The following is a 21,025-nucleotide window of genomic DNA, read 5'->3' on the forward strand; positions in this document are numbered from 1 at the left end:
TCTCTTTATCTTCATGGCATGTATATAATACCAGCACTCAGCATCTCCTTATACCAAAATTCTAATCAGAAGCATTGTCAAAATTTTGTTACTCAGGTTTCTATTTCTCTTGCTCTTAACTTTTTGCTCAGAATTATAGGAATCATCTTATTGGACACTATGTTAATGTTTTAAAAAACATTTTATTTTCTTAGGGAAGTAAGCACAGTAATATCAGGTATAAAAACTTCAGTGCTCATTCTGGTGAGGTGGTGAGGAAGATTTGGAAATATTGGTGTTAATATTTCGAGAAAACACCTTTGACAGAGCTGAAGATACCTTTGCCAGCATTTTAGATCCTTGTTTGGGAACATCAGACCTGGAAGTTTCTGTGGACAAAGCAAAGCAGTATCGATATTTATTAGACATTCTAGTTGAGGCAGTAATACCATAGGATTAATGATTTGATGTTCAGAAATTGACATTTATAAAATAAATTATGGAATTTAAAAAATATTCACAAAGATTCTGTTGATTTGATCCTTCTAACACCTCTGTGAGGGAAACAGAATGATATCCCTATTTTTGGATATGAATCTTTATGAAGTCAGAAACCCTGCCTAAGGTCATGTTAACAGAAAGTCATCCCATTTCCATAGGGTGCAGCTTTCTGCCTCTCATGGCATCATTATACTTGCTCTACTCTGATACTTCTCTAATCAGGTGTTCAAATAATACCTTTTTTTTTTCTAGCAGAAGAACCTCTGAAAATGTAATGAGTCAAAGTCACATAAAGAGTACTGATAACTTTCAACTTTATACAGCGAGACTGTCTATTTCAGAGTGCTCAGTTGAAAACAGAAGTGCGTTAAAACTGCTATTATTTCTCACAACTTTGGGTAAACTTTTAGTTGACTTACTTCAAGTGATTTGTTTTGTCACGTGAAAGAAAACTGTATGGATAATAAGAGTTTCCATTTGGAATTATTGTTCTGTATCACATGGGATTTGGAGAAGGAAATGGCAACCCACACCAGTACTCTTGCCTGGAAAATCCCATGGAGGGAGGAGCCTGGTAGGCTACAGTCCATGGGGTCGCAAAGATTCGGACACAACTGAGTGACTTCACTTTCACTTATCACTTTTTCAGGGCATGGACTCTTCAGTTCAGTTCAGTTCAGTCACTCAGTCGTGTCCGACTCATTGTGACCCCATGAATCACAGCATGCCAGGCCTCCCTGTCCATCACCAACTCCCGGAGTTCACACAAACTCATGTCCATTGAGTCACTGATGCCATCCAGCCATCTCATCCTCGGTCGTCCCCTTCTTCTCCTGCCCCCAATCCCTCCCAGCATCAGAGTCTTTTCCAATGAGTCAACTCTTTGCATGAGTTGGCCAAAGTATTGGAGTTTCAACTTTAGCATCAGTCCTTCCAATGACCACCCAGGACCGATCTCCTTCAGAATGGACTGGTTGGATCTTCTTGCAGTCCAAGGGACTCTCAAGAGTCTTCTCCAACACCACAGTTCAAAAGCATCAATTCTTTGGTGCTCAGCTTTCTTCACAGTCCAAATCTCACAGCCATACATGACCACTGGAAAAACCATAGGCTTGACTAGACAGATCTTTGTTGGCAAAGTAATGTCTCTGCTTTTGAATATGCTATCTAGGTTGGTCATAACTTTCCTTCCAAGGAGTAAGCTTCTGTTAATTTCATGGCTGGAATCACCATCTGCAGTGATTTTGGAGCCTCCAAAAATAAAGTCTGACACTGTTTCCACTGTTTCCCCATCGATTTCCCATGAAATGATGGAACCAGATGCCATGATCTTCGTTTTCTGAACGTTGAGCTTTAAGCCAACTTTTTCACTCTCTTCTTTCACTTTCATCAAGAAGCTTTTTAGTTCCTCTTCACTTTCTGCCATAAGGGTACTGTCATCTGCATATCTAAGGTTATTGATATTTCTCCCAGCAATCTTGATTCCAGCTTGTGGTTCTTCCAGCCCAGCGTTTCTCATGATGGACTCTGCATATAAATTAAATAAGGAAGGTGACAATATACAGCCTTGACATATTCCTTTTCCTATTTGGGTCCAGTCTGTTATTTCATGTCCTGTTCTAACTGTGGCTTCCTGACCTGCATATAGGTTTCTTGAGAGGCAGGTCAGGTGGTCTGGTATTCCCATCTCTTTCAGAATTTTCCACAGTTTATTGTGATCCACACAGTCAAAGGCTTTGGCATAGTCAATAAAGCAGAAATTGATGTTTTTCTGGAACTCTCTTGCTTTTTTGATGATCCAGCAGATGTTAGCAATTTGATCTCTTGTTCTTCTGCCTTTTCTAAAACCAACTTGAACATCTGGAAGTTCATGGTTCATGTATTATTGCTGAATCTTGGATTGGAGAATTTTGAGCATTACTTTACCTGGGGTGTGAGATGAGTCAACTGTGCAGTAGTTTGAGCATTCTTTGGCATTGCCTTTCTTTGGAATTGGAATGAAAACTGACCTTTTCCAGTGCTGTGGCCACTGCTAAGTTTTCCAAATTTGCTGGCATATTGAGTGCAGCACTTTCACAGCATCATCTTCCAGGATTTGAAATAGCTCAACTGGAATTCTATCACCACCACTAGCTTTGTGTGTAGATATTCTCTTAGAGAATATCATATTAAAATTTAACAAAATGAGTATATGTAAAGACAGAGGTGAATATTTACATACTTTTATGAAAACTTATGATAGGATGTGATAGGACATTGAAGCACACATGATAGTAAAAGCCCATCTTTTCCTAATTCCAGTTCACGCCAGAATTCATGACTATACCTCTTATAGTTACTAGATTTGTTTTTTCTAGCCAGGTGATCTTCTATGGTTAAGCTAATATGTTGTTTAGTCACTAAGTCATGTCTGACTCTTTTGTGACCCCATGGACTGTAACCTGCCAGGCTCTTCTGTCCATGGGATTCTCCTGGCAAAAATACTGGAATGGATTGCCATTTCCTTCTCCAGGGTATCTTTCTGACTCACGGATCGAACCCAGGTCTCCTGTGTCTCCTGCAGTGGCAGACAGGTTCTTTACATCTGACCCACCTGGGAAGCCCCTTAAAAGCTAACACAGCTAACAGCAAATTTAAAGTGACAAGTGAAAGTGTTAATTGCTCAGCTGTATTCAGCTCTTTGTGATCCATGGACTATAGCCTGGCAGGCTCCTCTATTAATGTAATTCTCCAGGCAAAAATACTGGAGTGGGTTGCCATTCCCTTCTTCAGGGGCTCTTCCTGACCCAGGGTTCAAACCTGGGTCTCCTGCATTTCAGGCAGATTCTTTATCATCTGAATCACCTGGGAAGTCCAAGAAAGCCAACAGAATAAAGAATAATTAAAAAAAAAACCCAACTATGTTTAGGTTTTTTGTACATGTCCGGTTGGTCAGTCGTGTCCGACTCTTTACAACCCTATAGACTATGGCCCACCAGGCTCTTCTGTCTGTGGGATTTTTGTTCAGGCAAGAATAGTGGACTGTGTTACCATTTCCTTCTCCAGTAGATCTTACCAACCCAGGGACTGAACCTAAGTTTCCTGAGTCTCCTGCATTGGCAGGCAGATTCTTTACCACTGAGCCACCTGGGAAGCCTCTGTTTAGATTTTTACTATGCTATTGTTTTTTAAATTATCTAAAAATTAAAAAAGGAAAAATCCAAAATCTGTAGCAAAAAGACAGACGTATGGATGAAAGAGAAAAATGTACATTCTGAAAAGGAAAGATAAAAATTTTTCTAACATGACTGAGGCATTATGACAAGGCTTCTGAAATTCTCATTGGAGAGGTAAGGGTTAATGTTCTGAAAACTTGGTGGTCTTGTTAAAAATGCAGATTTCTGGGCATCATTACTCCAAGATACTAATTTAGCCAGTCTATAGAGGGTCTGGGAATCTTCATGATCAAAAAGGTATTCTGGGTGGTTCCAGTGTTGTAAAGCAGTTTCTAGAAACACACCAAAGACTGCCCAAATCCATATTCACTATTAGAAGACTGGTAGGTGGCTCGTGTACTAAGTTAAAAGCATCATTCCCAGAGTGAACAGTGAACCCTTGTGTTTATCAATTAATAGTTCTTTTTACAACAAAACTTAAACTATCTTTGCTCATTACCCACTAAGGACCTAGTTCTGGGATGCAATGGCAACTGTATGGATCTACAGTGTAGAGGGAAGAAAGAATGTAGGATAAAAGTAAGAAGATATGTTTTTAAACTCTAAAAGCTCTCCATCTGTTGGCTGTATAACCTCCAATAGTTATTTACCTTCATTTCTCATTTGTAAATTATGGTTCTAAGACTTGCAGAGGGAATATTATATGGTGTAGGAGATATAAACAAGTTTTGTTTCATTTATCAGGTGTTTTGAAATTACATCATAAAATCTGAAAGTCAGAACTTTTTACACAAAACTGTTTCTACTTTCTTCTGAAAAATGCTAAGATCTGAATTAGAAGGCCTGGCAACAAGCTAGCATGCCAATGACTGGACCTGTGTAACAGCTCCCTTCTTTAGATGGGGCATGCCATGGATCCCAGCTCAAACTACTGTTCTTGTTTGTCACCTACTTAGCTCCTGTGATCATTTGAGTATATCAGCTATGGTCATGCTTAATGAGCTCAGGCTTTGAAGTCTGGCAGATCTGTATTTGAACCCCAGTGCTGTAACATACTTGCTTGGGGTGACCTTGAGTAAGCTATTCTCACTTTTTCTTTAATAAAATGAAGATAGCTGATACCTAATCAATGTTAGTTCCATTACCTATTACCTCTTTGGTTTAAGAATTGCATAGTAAATTGCAAGTGGAAATAATATCTTAATATTTATATATAATATTTGTATTTTTATGTATAGCTATCTCATATTGATAACATGCGTCAAAGCTGCAAAGGAGAAACTACTCATTCTAGAAGTAATGTTAAAAGCATAACATATTTTGTACCTGAAATGACTTCTTTTGAGGGATTCACATTGTGAAGAATATTCTTGTTTGCTTCAAAAATGGTGATAAACTGCAAGACAAAGCAAAGTACTGATTCAACCTTTTATTAGATATTATATACTAGAGATATCTAGAAATCCTCAAGAGATGTAGCATAATCATTATAGCACTTTATATGACTTCTGTGTTTAGCAGTTACAATTATTCTCTGAGACTCATACATTTTGCCAATTATATGGCTAGGATTGACCCTTATCATAGATATGAACCTTGACTACCAAATATGATACTCAGGTATCATAACAGACAAAAAAATTATCAGCTTTGTCTCTCCCTCTTCTTCTTTGGGATAAATTGCAATGAGTAGTAAGTTATAGATTATTTTCTGATAATAAAGAAAAGAGAAGGAAATAGATGTTTAACATATAACTCTTCATGGGAAATAGATGGGGAAACAGTGGAAACAGTGTCAGACTTTATTTTTTGGGGCTCCAAAATCACTGAAGATGGTGACTGCAGCCATGAAATTAAAAGATGTTTACTCCTTAGAAGAAAAGTTATGACCAACCTAGATAGCATATTCAAAAGCAGAGACATTACTTTGCTGACTAAGGTCTGTCTAGTCAAGGCTATGGTTTTTCCAGTGGTCATGTATGGATGTGAGAGTTGGACTGTGAAGAAGGCTGAGTGCCGAAGAATTGATGCTTTTGAACCGTGGTGTTGGAGACTTTTGAGAGTTCCTTGGACTGCAAGGAGATCCAACCAGTCCATCCTGAAGGAGATCAGCCCTGGGATTTCTTTGGAAGGAATGATGCTAAAGCTGAAACTCCAGTACTTTGGCCACCTCATGCAAAGAGTTGACTCATTGGAAAAGACTCTGATGCTGGGAGGGATTGGGGGCTGGAGGAAAAGGGGATGACGGAGGATGAGATGGCTTGATGGCATCAGCGCCTCAATGGACATGAGTTTGAGTGAACTCCGGGAGTTGGTGATGGACAGGGAGGCCTGGTGTGCTGCGATTCATGGGGTCGCAAAGAGTCAGACACGACTGAGCAACTGAACTGAACTGAACTGAACTGGATATAACTCTTAGCTTTCTTTTATGGAAATCTTTGCTGTTTCCGAAGAGAAGTCAAGTGGCTGTGTGGATCTAGTGTAGGGAACATGGCTCAGATACTAGCTTTATTCCATAGGACTTTATCTTTGAATGCAAAAGAAGCAATTTCCCCAGAAAGGCGTGAAGTACCCTGGCACAGACAGGTAGCAAGGTTTCATTGTAGCTATTTTTGAATGCTTGTAATTTAAAAAGGAAATGAGTCAATGAAGTAAGGCTTAATATATGTAACACAAAATGCCTTGTGTATAGATTATGCAAAGACCTCCAGATATTAATGAGTCCTACCACAGTTCCTCCAAGAGAATTTGAGGCAGAGTTTGAGATATTTTGAACAGGACACTTGAAGAATAAAATGGAGCAGAGACTGTGTAAAGAACTTATTCTCAGCATTGGCTGCACAGTAGAATTATCTATGAAAAAAAAAAATAATATGAATCCCTGGGTCCCATATCACCATGGAATTGAAGTCCCTGAGGGTGGGGCAGATATTGATACTAAAGAAAAACACATGACTCTAATGTGTGAGAATTAGAGTTGTAATACCTATTCTATAAGAAGGAAGCAGATGCTACCATGTGTCTCAGATGAATAAATATACTTAAGTTCTGCTAAGAACTTCCAGTATTACATCAGATTCAAGAGTATTTGCTGTTACTTCATGGAACATTGTTAAAATAACCTTTTTAATAAAAATTTATAGGTTCTTTTTTTTTTTTAAATATTGTAGTTATTTTACAATGTTGTGTTAGATTTTGCTATGTAGCTAAGAGAATCAGCTGTACCTGGATCTCATCTTCTTTGGATTTTTTTTCCCCTTTTAGGTCAGCAGAGAACACTGCTATACAGCAGGGGCTCATTAGTTATCTGTTTTGTACATGGCAGTGTATGTATGGCAGTCCAAATCTCCAAACTCATCTCAACCCTCACTTCCCAGCCACCCTTGGTAATCATAAGTCTGTTCCTACATCTGTGTCTCTATTTCTGCTCTGCAGATAAGTTCATCTGTACCATTCTTCTAGATTCCACATGTAAGTGACATTATACAATATTTGTTTTTCTCTCAGATTTACTTCACTCTGTAGGACAATCTCTAGGTCTATCCATGTCTCTACAAATTACCCAATTCCATTCCTTTAGATGGCTGAGTAATATTCCATTGTATATATGTTCCACACTGTCTTTATCCACCCCTCTGTTGATGGACATTTAGGTTATTTCCATGTCACATCTATTTTAGACAGTGCTGCAAGGAACATTGGGGTGCATGTGTCTTTTCATCATGGCCATTCTGACTGATGTGAGGTGATATCTCGTGGATTTGATTTGCATTTCTCTAATAATTAGTGATGTTGAGCATCTTTTCATGTGTTTGTTGGCCATCTGTATGTCTTCTTTGGAGAAATGTCTATTTAGGTCCTCTGTCCATTTTTTGGTTGCATTATTTCTTTGATATTGAGCTGCATGAACTGTTTGTATATTTAGGAGGTTAATCCTTTGTCAATTGCATTGCAAATATTTTCTTCCATTCTAAGGGTTGTTTTTTTGTCTTACTTATGGTTTCCTTTGCTGTGAAAAAGCTTTTAAATTTAGTTAGGTCTTATTTGATCTTTTTGGCTCACCTCCTAGAATAATGAGAATGAAAACAAAAATAAAGCAATGAAGCCTTATTAAATTTAATATCACTTAAAGTTTTTATTTGAAAATTTAAAAATATTGCCTACGTTGGAGTTGGCATCTTTGTCCTTTCCCTTTAAAGTTATAGACACTGTCTTAGTTCTTTGTATGTTGAGTAATATTGTATTGTATCCTGACCTTTTTGAACAATTTATATGATTCTAAGAACTGTTAAAATCCTCTGTAGAGGGTTGATCATTTTTAAAGTAGTTAACCCATTAAAGTTCAGAACACACATCCTACCCTGTCTTCTGTGACTGTGGTTCCAATGTAAATTTAGTTTTCAGAGTCTTGGCAGTATATTTTAGTGTGCATCTCTATTACAACTGCAGTTCAATTTATTTTTTTTTTTATTTTTAGTTTTACTTTATTTTGCTTTACAATACTGTATTGGTTTTGCCATACATTGACATGAATCAGCCACGGGTAGCCTTTTGTCTATAGAACATCAAGTCAGTTCTTTGCATGCACATCTCAGGAGACACTTTATAAAAACAGATTTGGAGGGGTTCCTTTTTCATGTCCCTCTTCTCTTTGATACAGTGTCTCTGATTCTCAACAGTCCCCTATTCTGATTCTGTGTTTAGAATGCTATGGCTCTAGCTTTCCTGTGTGCTGTCTCACACATCCCATGACGGTATCGATGTTCAGGGTAAAGTAACAAAAGAAGGCAGGGAAAAACGTAGCAGGTTTCCCCCTAGTGTTCTTCATGTTACTGGAGACTAATTCCTCTGGTCAGAGAGAAAGATTTTCTCTCAGTCTTAAGTGCCTCACAGCTTTGTTGCCACTGTTGTACAGGTTCATGGCTAAAACTTGCCTTGAGAGATGGCAGAAGAAGGGGAAATAGTGGTGAAAGTGAGCTTCCCTACTTTCCATTTCATAGGTACTTCTTCCTAATTCTGGTAAGAGAGCCATGGTTTCTCTTGGAGCTTTCTTATTTTATCCATTCCCTCTATGTAATTATAGGATTTGAACTGCCCTGGGTCTATCATAGATGTGAGAGGAAAAAACACACGAAACTCATAATGGTTTTGGAGTTCTGATTTCCTGCCCCAAGCTACTGAATCAGTTGCTTTTCAGAGCCCTCAGTAGTTGTCTAGAGAGTTTAATCAGTGAGAGACACAACTGGAATGTGCTTTACTTTATCTTTCTCAGAACTGGGCTGAATAAAAACTGTAAGCACAATTTTACCATGGAAAAGCAGTTAAGTGAGGAAAAAGGACAGGAGCTAAAAGGGTGCAGATTAGCCAGCAGTTCAGTTTGGCACAAGGAATGGCCTGTTAGTCAGGTCCTTAGATTAGAGATTGTCTCCGTTTTAGTGACATTTGATTTTACTTAGAAAACATGGCATAAGTGAAGCCTGAGGTTGTCAAACAGGTGTTTTAGTTTAAAAATGAACATTAGGTTGAGTGAGGAACTAACCCAACATCTTTAGAGATGTGGTAAAAGTTATCTTAAGTATGAGTTGTAAGATTTGACTCTGAAAATTACTCTGGTAATAAGAAGTGACTAGATAATTGATGGATTGGGTGTCATGGGGTTGGGGAGATTTGCTTATAAATAGGATTAAATTGAGCCAAGAAACAACCACAACATAAGAGGATTTGTAGCTTGAGGACTCATTGGAAACTTTCTAAAGAGGATTAGGAAGGAGGACACTTTCTGAGTTTACACTGGAGCATAGCTCCGTCTCTGGAAAACTGTCTTCAGGCAGTCATTCCTTAGGAATGCAGAGAAATAGATGGAATCAGCATTTATTTCTTATAACCTGCTCTCTTCCATTTCTGAAGCTTCTGTTTCTTCCTTGCCTCCACCAAATCCCTCACTTGGGTCTACTTGCCCTAAGAAGGGCCAAGTGACTCATTCCTTCTCAGATTTCCTCCAGTGACTGCAGTAACAGAGTTAAGGAATGGAATTGTTTTCAGGTGCTAAGGAGGAACAGTGGCTTATCCTGTGCACTTAAGCAAGGAATGATAGCTTAACCCTAAGGTGAGAATTGATGGATTTCTTGGGTACCATGAACAAGTCTTGGCCTGGAGGAGAGATTTGAGCATGAAGAAATTGCAAATAGAGGAAGAGCTCCTGATGCCCCTCAAACAGCACCACATGGTCATTGATTTAACCTTGAAAAATAGAATATACTGGTGGGCTGCAGTCTATGGGGTCGCACAGAGTCAGACATGACTGAAGCAATTTAGCAGCAGCAGCAGCAGCAGCAAATGGCCTCATATATTCTGATTAGAGGCTATAGAAAAAATCCTTACCTTAACACTGTTTGAATTTTCTGGCTTTTGTTCCTGAGAACTTGCTGTGGAGAGGAAGAAAAAAACAGGAAAAAAAAAAAGTATTCTTTCTGAGGCACAAATAACATTGACACAAATCTGATCTTATTGTTTTTCACTGAAAAGTCATAGAATTAGGCTAATAGAAGCACTTGTTTCAGTGCATAGACAATGTGAATAAAATTGAAATAGGTGAGATCCCTAGATGTATGTGGCATATTTTAGCCCTTCTTTTAGGAATTATGAAAGATGAAGTGTGATGTCATAGGAAAGACAGGTTCTGTAACTTAATAACTATAAATCTATGAACAACCACTCAATCCCTATGTGCCTCTTTATTATTTATTTTGCATATAAAATAAGAAATTACCCTATATCTGATTCCAAAGGGCCTTTCCAGCTTTAGCACTCTTTGATTCCACATAGCTAATTAAAAGCAATCAATTGGAACAAAGAGGAAGTCTTTTATAAGAGCTAGTCTTATGAAATATTCTGAGTGAGAATCAGGAGAATTTTGAGACAATACCAAGAGGAAACCTGGTGGAGTTGCTACACAACTAAAAGTTGCCTAAATTTTAGGGGAAGTCAACACCAGTAAAAAAAATTCAACCCAAGGAGGTAGAAATAATACTATGAGAAACATTTCACAAAGACCCATCACTAAGAAGGCAGTTCACCTGCTAGGGCATCAGAAAACTTGAGTTTAAGTCTTAGCTTCACTACTTAGAGCTGTGTGGATATTGGGGAATTTAATCTGACTTCTCTCTCTGTTTCCTCCCCTTTGTAGACTGTGAATGAGACTATTTTCCTGTCTTTGTCTCAAGAAGACTTAATGAGATATCTCATGTATAAAAAACTATGCATTTTATAGACATGTACTCATCAAGAGTCAACACATGTTTGTTAGGATCAATTTAGGTTCTGGAAACAAAACAAAACAAAACAGTAGCAAGACCTCAGTTAACTCAAGAGAAGAGCTAATTATCTGACTTACCTGACAAGGTTGGCAAAATTTCATTGTTGGTTAATAATATTTCTAAAGTATCTAACTGTATATTGCACAAAATTGAACTGACTTTTAAATTACTGAGGACATTTGGATTTACTACCATGGCTATCATTCCAAACACTAGTTTTTTTTTGTTTGTTTGTTTGTTTGTTTCTAGGTTCAGTGGCTATCAACTTTCCAGGATGTACTAGGAATTTGTTTTGATGAAAAGTCATAGAAAAATTCCTGCTAGTTTAGGATCCTAGGATATTTCAGATTCAAGCTATTTGAAAGTTTCTTCTATATTCTATATAAAACTATAAACTAAAATTAGGAATATTTTATAATATATATAAAACTACAAACTAAATGTTCAACCTTAATCTTGTAATTCAACTCAAGATTTAAATATCCTATGGCTTATGTGACATCTCAACTTAAATATCTAATATCTTAACATATTCAAAACAGAATTCTTGTCCACTCTCTTTAGTTATTCCCATAGTCTCCCTTATTTACTGCTTCCTCCTACTATAAGCTTGTTTTAGACCCTTGGGGATATAGCTGTGATCTTCATGGAGCTTATATTCTAGAAGGAGATAGTGAAAAAAACAAATACGGAGTCTGTCATACAGTAATAAGAGCTAGGGAGAAAAAAAGCAAAGAAGTGGAATATGCAGTGCCATCTTGACAATGAGGTTACAATTTCAGAGCGTGGTCCAAGAAGACTTCACTGAGAAGTCTGAGTTTCTGAAGGTGAAGAATAAGCAATGTAGATACAGGAGGAAGGCTTCCTTGGTGGCTCAGATGGTAAAGTGTCTGTCTACAATGTGGGAAACCTGGGTTTGATCTCTGGGTCGGGAAGATTCTCTGGAGAAGGAAATGGCAACCCACTCCATTATTCTTGCCTGGAAAATCTCATGCACAGAGTAGCCCGGTGCAGGCTACTCTGTCCATGGGGTCCAAAGAGTAGGACACGACTGAGTGACTTCACTTTAGACTTCCCTGGTGCCTCAGATGGTAAAGTGTCTGCCTGCAATGCGGGAGACCTGGGTTCAATCCCTGGGTCGGGAAGATCTCCTGGAAAAGGAAATGGCAACCCACTCCAGTATTCTTGCCTGGAGAATCTACAAGGATGCTACATGAGGATCAGCAAGTGCAGAGATCCTGAATTCCTGGAATGTTTAAGGACTAGCAGAAGGCCAGTGAGGCTAGGACAGGGTGAGCCAGAAAGGGAAACTGAGGAGGTGATAATAGAGGTTTGGGGTGATGTCTAGATGATGTAAGGTTTTGCACGCCACAGTAATTTCTTTGGTTTTTGTTTCAGATGGGATTGGAAATACTTATACCTGTAATTATCTTTGCTTCTCTGCCTCAAGTTACAATGTAAATTCTATGATGTTGAGGACTCTATCAGTCTTATTCACATATGGGATTTTAGAACAGAAAGGAAGTGCTCAGTGAATTTCTGAATGAGTGAGTTGGACAGCTGCAATATTACTGAAGGATATAAGAATTAAGCTTGATCATTGCAAAGAAGCTGGAATAAACAAAACCCTGAATTTAGGGTCAGAAGACATAGGATATAGACTAGGCTCTGCCTGTGACTTAAAATAGCCTTGGATAAGTCACTTCCTCACCCTGAGCTTGAATTTCCTCATGTAAACAATGAAGGAAGTTATATTAAATGATTTTTGTCTGACTCTAAACAGCCTAGGATTCCATAATATGGGAATCATACAGTGATTATTTTGACACTGGGTTATAGTATGTTTATTGAATTCTGGTGTACTTACTGTTATTTTATGAACCATCTTAATAAAAATGATTTCCTCTTTCAAGTTGAGAGAATGTTTCTTAAGTAACACCTTGAGTGAGCTGTAGTTGTGGTTCAGATTTAAAGGCCACTTTACAAGTAGGCACAAACTCAAATTCTTGGACATGCTACCACTGTTAGAACCATATTAATTACCTGAGGTTTCAACAAATAGAGTGCTAGATAGTCCTCACACAAATGCTCTAAGCACTCAATATAATTATAGGTTAAAAAAAAAAAAATTGAGGTCCATACTAGCCACATTTAAATGTAAGCATATGAATTAAGCTCTAAAGGCCTTTTTTAGGGGTACATTTTGATTTGGTTAAGCACAAAGAAAGGATAAGTTCTCAAATAAATTGTTAAATCCTAGTATCATAGTTTCTGGTTCAGCTAGAAACTATGATATACACCCTGATTTTGTGGATATTTCTCACAGGAGCATGGTAAACATAAATTCATTTATCATATCATATTCTTGACCAAAATCATTAATAATAACATAAACTAGTTCACTTATTTTAACACCTGCATGCTATAGTACTGGATTCTTTTTAAAAGTAGATAAGCTCATAGGAAAAAGTAGTATCAACTTCAGGCTTGATGACTTAAAAAAACTGATCAGAGCAGTAGAATATCCTTCTGAATAGTTTCTACTTTCAATTAAGAAAATTTTGCAATGTGGTGCTGGAGAAGACTCTTGAGAGTCCCTCAGACAGCAAAGCAATCAAGCCAGTCAATCCTAAAAAAAAAAAAAAAAAAAAAAGAATAAATTAAGAAAAAGAATAAATCCAACCTTCCAAAATTTTAGTTCTCTCTGCAGTATAACCTTCAGTTTCACTAAAACAGAAGAGAAAAAGAACATTTCATTTTTTTGTGTATTTAATGAATCAAGAAATTACTGGTTAAGTAAAATCACAATCTGTCCTCATTCTCCATACAGGGGTAAACTTGGAATAATGTATCACTGAGTTTCCAAATCAAATGCAGATTATTTCTAAATTGACTTTCTTCCCACTTTTAAAATCCTGGTTAAATACACATAAAATTGATCATCTTAACCATTTTTAAGTGTACAGTTTTATACTTGAGTACATTCACATTATTGTGCAACTATCACCACCATCCATCTCTGGAACTTCTTCATTTCCCCCTGAAACTGAAACTTTGTACTCATAAATCCTTATTCCGAAATACTAACACTGTACCTCCCTCTCTCTCCATCCCCTGGAACCCATAGTTTACCTTATGCCTATGTGATCTGACTAGTTAGGTATCTCGTATAAGTGGAATCATAAATTTGCTATTTTGTGACTGACATTCATTTAGCATAATGTCTTCAAGGTAACATGTCCTTGTCAGGATGCCCTTCCCTTCTAAAACTGAAAAATATTCTGTTGCAATTATGTACCATATTTTGCTGATCCATTCACCCATCAGTGGACTCTTGTGTGGCTTCCAAGATTTGGTTATTGTGTATAATGATACTATGAATAGAAATATAAAAATATTTGTTTGAGTCCATATTTTGCTGGTTCATATGGTAACTTTGTGTTTAATTTTTTTTTTTTTTCACAAACTCTCATACTGTTTTCAATAGTGCCTGTACCATTTCAAATGTCCAGTGCATTGTGTGAGGGTTCTGATTTCTTCACATTCTTGCCAACATGTTATTTTATGAAAAAAAAAATGTTTTTGATTATAGCTATCCTCATGGGTGTGAAATAGCATCTCATTGTGGTTTTGATTTGCATTTCCCTAATGATCAGTGATGTTGAGGATCTTTTTACAAGCTTATTGTCCATTTATATATCCTCTTTGAGGAAGTATCTATTCAAGCTGCCCTTTGCCTAATTTTTAAATCAGGTTGTTTTTTGTTTTTGTTGAGTTATAGGAGTTCTTTATATATTCTGGATAGTACTTCCTTATCAGATATATGACTTGTAATTATATTCTCCCATTCTATGTGCTGACTTTTTACTCTCCTTTGAAGCACAAAAAAATTTCTAATTTTGATACAGTCAAACTTATCTCATTTTTTTTTCTTACTGCTTGTACTTTTAGTATCATATCCAAGAAATTATTGCTAAATCCAATGTCATGGGCTTTCCCTCTATGTTTTCTTACAAGAATTCTATAGTTTACTTAGGCGTCTTTGACCCATTTTGAATTAGTTTTTCTATATAGTATAAGGTAAAGGTCTAAGTTTATTTTTGTGTGTGGTTATCTAGTTTTCCCAATGCCATCTGTTGAAAAGACTTTTTCTCCATTTAATGGTCTTGGGATGCTTATAAAAAAGTTTTTGATATATTAAAGATCTGTTCTGTGTTATTTATTTTATTCCATTGGTCTACATATCTGTCTTTATGTCAGCACCACATTGCTTTGATTACCATGATTCTACAATAAGTTTTGTAATCAGGAGTCCAAGTTTGTTCTTTCTTTTCAGGATTGTTTCGGCTACTGGAAGTTCTTTGAGATACCATATAAATATTCAAATGTATTTTTTCTTTTTCTGCAAAAAGTCAGAATTTTTATAAGGATTCCATTTAATCTGCACAATCCTTTGAGTATTATTAAAATCTTAACATAATATTTCCATTAATTTGTGTCTTTTTAAATTTCCTCCAGGTAGGTTTTTCAGTTTTCATTGGAGTATAGAAATGTAATGGTTATCTTCTGGGTTAATTCTATATCTACCAACTTTGATTAACTCATATATTTCTTTTAAGAGTAATTTTTTTTTTTTTGGTATGGCATCATTTGATTTTATACATATAAGATAATACCATCTATGAGCAGAGCTCATTTTAATTCTCTTCCAATTTAGATACCTTTTATTTCTTGCCTAATTGTTTTGGCTAGGACTTCTGGTAATATATTGAATAGAAGTGATGAGAGTATCAACTATTGTTGAATAAAACTGGACAGAGTAGACATCCTTGTCTTCTTTCTGATCTTAAAGGAAATGCTTTCAGCTTTTTATGGTTATATATAATGTTAGCTGTAGGTTTGTCAGATACTACCTTTATTATGTTAAAGAATGAAATCCCTCATTTGCTCCACTGCTGACTTCCTTCCTATTAGTTGAGGTTTTACAGAGACACATTTTGATTTCCTTTTTGTTTCCTTTCATGTATATTTTATAGTTATTTTCTTTGTTAACATGGAGAGTACATACAATATCTTAAAGTTATGATAATTAAGCTGATATCAATTTAACCTCAGCTGCATACAAAAACTCTACTCCTTGATAGATCAAGCGCCATTCTTTTGTTACTGCTGTCCCAAATTATGGCTTTATATAAATTCCATTTAGTCTTTGGGTTTCCCTGGTGGCTCAGATAGTAAAGAATCCACCTAAAATTATTATAATAATGATTTTTACATTTGTCCATATATTTAACTTTACTAGAGAATTTCAAATTTTCATACGGCTTTGAGTTATCATCCAACATCCTTTAGTTTCAATTTGAAGAACTTGTGTTAACATTTCTTGCATTTCATTTTCTATTTTCGAATGTTCTGATTTCTCTTTCATTTTCAAGGGTATTTTTTTTTACTGGTAATAGAGTTGTCACATGACAGCTTTCTCTTTTAGCCCTTTAAATATATAATCTACAGCCTTCCATCCTGCAAGGTTTCCTCTAAAAGTTTTACTGACAGTGAACAGGGAACAGATTAAGATCTATGGAGATCTCATGTACAAGCAATTCCTATGGTGCCACCTGAAGATTCTCTTTTGTCTATGTCTTTTGATGGTTGTGATTATGTTTCAGGTAGTCTCTGTACACTTATGTTACTTAAAATTCACTGAATTTATTATTTGTATATTCATGCTTTTTCAAATTTGAGGAGGTTTTAGCCATATTTCCTAAAATAATCCTCCTTCCCCTTTTCTCTGTTTTCTCTGGAACTGACCATAGTGTGTGTGTGGGTGTGTGTGTATTGGTATACTTGATGATATCCCTGAAGTTCCATAGAATCTGTTCACTCCTTTTTTCAGCCTCTTGTTTTTACTTGTCAGACTCAATAATTTCAAGTGACTTGTGTTCAAATTCACTGATTATTTCTTCTGCTTGATTGTGACTGCTTTTGAGCCCGTCTAGTGGATCTTACAATTTAGTTGCTATATTTTTCAGTTACAGAATTTGTTAGTTCTGACCAGTTCCTTTTTCCAGGTTTTAATCTCTTAATTTTCATTTGCATGATTTTTTTAATATACTTTTCCTTTGACTTCCTTTGGTTCCTTGTGTTTCAGTTATTTTAAACTCTTTGTCATATATGTCCATTTGGTGTGCTTCTCCATGGACATTTTATGAGGATTTATTTGGTTTCTTAAAAATGTGCCAACTTTTCTTGTTTCTTAATATACATTGTGATCTTATGATGGAATTTTAGCATTTAAAGAAACAGTTATCTCTTCCAGCTTTTGAAGATTGGTGTAGAAACCCTTCACTAACTAACAGAATGGGAAACCTTGGGAACAGACAGAGGTAAAGCCTTCAGGTGTTCATCTTGTTCTGGGCCTATGTCCTTCTGGGACTATGTCCTTCTGGGCCTATGTATGTACTTTTGCTTTTCCTTCTTCACTTTTCCCAACCTGCTGTTAAATATTTTGTTTCCTAAGAGTATAATCATATTTCTTCTCAGTTTAGTTCAGTCACTCAGTCGTGTCTGACTCTTTGTGACCCCATGGACTGCAGCCTCTCTGTCCATCACCAACTCCTGGAGCATACTCAAAATCATGTCCATCAGCTCGGTGATGCCATCCAACCAGCTCATCCTCTGTCATTCCCTTCTCCTCCTGCCCTCACTCTTTCCCAGCATCAGGGTCCTTTCCAATGAGTCAGTTCTTTGCTTCAGGTGGCCAAATTATTGGACTTTCACCTTCAGCATCAGTCCTTCCAATGAATGTTCAGGACTGATTTCTTTATGACTGACTGGCTTGATCTCCTTGCAGTCCAAGGGGCTCTTGAGAGTTGTCTCCAACATCACAGTTCAAAAGCATCAATTCTTCTGTACTCAGCTTTCTTTATAGTACAACTCTCACATCCATACATGACTACTGGAAAAACCATTGCTTTGACTAGACGGACTTTTGTCGGCAAAGCAATGTCTCTGCTTTTTAATATGCTGTCTAGGTTGGTCGTAACTTTCCTTCCAAGGAGCAAGAGTCTTTTAATTTCATGGCTGCAGTCACCATCTGCAGTGATTTTGGAGCCCAAGAAAATAAAGTCTGTCACTGTTTCCATTGTTTCCCCATCTATCTGCCATGAAGTAATGGGACCGGGTGCCATGATCTTAGTTTTCTGAATGTTAAGTTTTAAGCCAGCTTGTTCACTCTCCTCTTTCACTTTCATCAAGATGCTCTTTAGTTCCTCTTCACTTTCTGCCATAAGGGTGATCATCTGCATATCCAAGGTTTCTTCTCAGGGCCTTAGCTATTCTGTTGTTTTCCTGCATCTGTAATCTCTTGCCTTCAGGTGTCTGTGCATCTGTAGTCCCTTGTGATTTCCATGCACCGTGGCATCCATCTACTGACTTCTGAGGCTTCCAGGCTTAGATCCAAACTATGCCATCATTCCCAATCTGTGCTTCTTCAGGTGAGACAGAAATAGTCTCTCAGGTAGTCCACAGATCCGAACATTGCAAATAAGTTCCAATCTGCTCTTTCTACTCCAAGAGAAAAAAAATGAGAATTGGGCCATTTCTTCCCAGCTATGCCACATCATGTTGCAGAAGGGGGTTGGGCAAAGATAAGAAAAGTCTGTGGAACTTCCTGCCACTTTGAATGTGGCCTTTCTTTGGGCATTCCCTTTGTTGATGCTGTTATTTGATCGGTTTCTAGAGCTCTTGTAAAGTTGTTTTATCAGTCTATAGTTATTTTTGTTTCTACAAGAAAATAAGGGTTTGCATTTTCTTGGCCTGCTACCTTGCTCTAAATTGACTTTTAGTTGGCATTATCTGTGCCCTCTGTCTTCATTGATATAAATAATAGAGGGGTACCTGCATTACTAATTTGTCTGTTAATACAATCAATCATTATTTAGGAACAAGAGGCAATAATTTGGCCAGGAACAAATGTCCCAAAATAGTATGTCAAAAAGAATTGCATTATGCTGTGTGGGGAAAAATTATAACCAGGTAGATTTTTCTATTTATATCTATTGCTTCTCCTACAATAGAAATACTTCCATTTCTAGGTTATGAATACTCTTATAAACTTGAGAATAATTTTAGGCAACTTCTATTCTAGATATAATTAGATTAGAAATCTAATTAGATTTCAAGTCTGTTGCTGTTGTTCAGTCACCCAGATGTTTCTGATTCTTTGCAACCCAATGGACTGCAGCACGTCAGACCTCCCTGTCCCCTACCATCTCTTGGAGTTTGCCCAAGTTCATGTCCATTGCATCAGTAATGCCATCCAGCCATCTCATTGTCTGACACTCTCTTCTTCTGCCCTCGGTATTTCCCAGCATCAGGGATTTTCCAAAGTATTGGCTCTTTACATCAGGTGACCAAAATACTGGAGCTTCAGCTTCAGCATCAGTTCTTTCAATTAGTACTCAGGGTTGATTTCCTTTAAGATCAACTAGTTTGATCAACTTGCTGTACAAGGGACTCTCAGGAGTCATCTCCAGCACCACAGTTTGAAGGCATCAATTTTTTGGCACTCTGCCTTCTTTACGGTTCAGTTCTCACAACCTTATGGGACCACTGGGAAGACCATAGCCTTGACTATATAGACCTTTGTCGGCAGAGCAATGTCTCTGCTTTTCAACACACTGTCTATGTTTGTCAAAGCTTTCCTGCTGAGAAGCAATCATCTTCTGATTTCATGGCTGCAGTAACCATCCACAGTTATTTGAGAGCCCAAGAAGAGTAAATCTGTCACTGCTTCCACATTTCCCCCTTCTATTTGCCATAAAATAATGGGGCTCAATGCCATGATCTTAGTTTTTTAATATTTAGTTTTGAGGTGACTCTTTCACTTTCTTCTTTCATCTTCATCAAGAGGTTCTTTAGTTCCTCCTTGCTTTCTGCCATTAGAGTGGAATCATCTGTGTATCTGAGGTTGTTGATGTTTCTCCCACCTATCTTGATTCCAGCGTGTAACTCATCCAGCCTGGCATTTCTCATGATGTGCTCAGCATAAAAGTTAATAAGCAGGGTGACAACAGATAGCCCTGTTGTACTCCTTTCTCAGTCCTGAACCAATCAGTTGTTTCATACAGGGCTCTCACTGTTGCTTCTTGACTCACATACAGGTTTCTCATGACATAGGTAAAATGGTCTGGTATTCCCATCTCTTTAAGAGTTTTCCACAGCTTGTTATGATCCACACAGTCAAAGGCTTTAGTGTAGTCAAAACAGAGGTAGATGTTTTTTCTGGAATTCCCTTGCTTTCTCTATGGTTCAATAAATGTTGGCAATCTGATCTCACAGCTACACAGTTCAGACTGCTCCAATAATCATCCAAACTTGGGTTGCCTTCTCATGTAAATGCTGTCTATCTATACAGACCCACATCAAACTACATTGTCTTCTAGAATTCATCTCTGAATGCTCCAGCTTACACTGTTCCCTCTCTTATTTGGATTCATACATACTGGAACATTGAATTACTTAAAGAGAGTTGAGTAGGAACTCTTTGGGCTGAAAGGCACTGGGTTGCATTCGTATCTGAACCATCTTCCAGATTAAAAAACAAAACAAAAGCCATAACATAGTAGCAAATTCTTAATTCAAGACACTGTTAGACTAGGAAGAATGTAGAGGGCAGGTAACTAGGAATGGGGCATCAGAGAGAATGAAAAGGCCTTAGAGAAGCACACTGAGAGGTAGGGGAGGAAAGGATAAGGAGTGAAAGAAGTTACAGGGTTGAATACTTGCCCTATCAAGTTTTACCAGGGACTTCATTCTTCCCAGAAGCATTACCCTGATCTCAGATTGCTATTTTATATTGCTTTAATTTCATATACCTGGCATATGAAATCAGATCTTCTTGGTTGTATGAAGATGAACTCATAATTCTGTGTATGAAGTAATGTGGTGGCTCAGTAGTAGGAATTTTTTCTTCTTTCTGGAAAAGTGCAAGCTATGCGTTACATTTGATAAGCATTTTACCATATACTTGGCATATTCTCCCCTCTTAACATATACTATAATTAGAAAAAGTTT

General features: G+C 37.2%; 1 protein-coding gene across 1 annotated transcript in view; it reads right to left on the minus strand.

The window, feature by feature from the left end:
• Positions 1–228: 228 nt before the first annotated feature.
• FSIP2 (fibrous sheath interacting protein 2) overlaps positions 229–21,025 on the minus strand; it is a 140,620-nt gene continuing 119,823 nt past the window's right edge. The window contains exons 19-24 of the mRNA XM_068968447.1: positions 20,827–20,927; positions 13,635–13,678; positions 11,555–11,611; positions 10,017–10,060; positions 4,962–5,031; positions 229–368 (exon numbers count right to left, since the gene is read on the minus strand). Of these exons, the coding sequence (XP_068824548.1) occupies positions 229–368; positions 4,962–5,031; positions 10,017–10,060; positions 11,555–11,611; positions 13,635–13,678; positions 20,827–20,927 (456 nt within the window). The remainder of the gene's footprint in view (positions 369–4,961; positions 5,032–10,016; positions 10,061–11,554; positions 11,612–13,634; positions 13,679–20,826; positions 20,928–21,025) is intronic.

The sequence above is a fragment of the Capricornis sumatraensis genome, chromosome 3, assembly GCF_032405125.1.
Source record: "Capricornis sumatraensis isolate serow.1 chromosome 3, serow.2, whole genome shotgun sequence".
Lineage (NCBI taxonomy): Eukaryota > Metazoa > Chordata > Mammalia > Artiodactyla > Bovidae > Capricornis > Capricornis sumatraensis.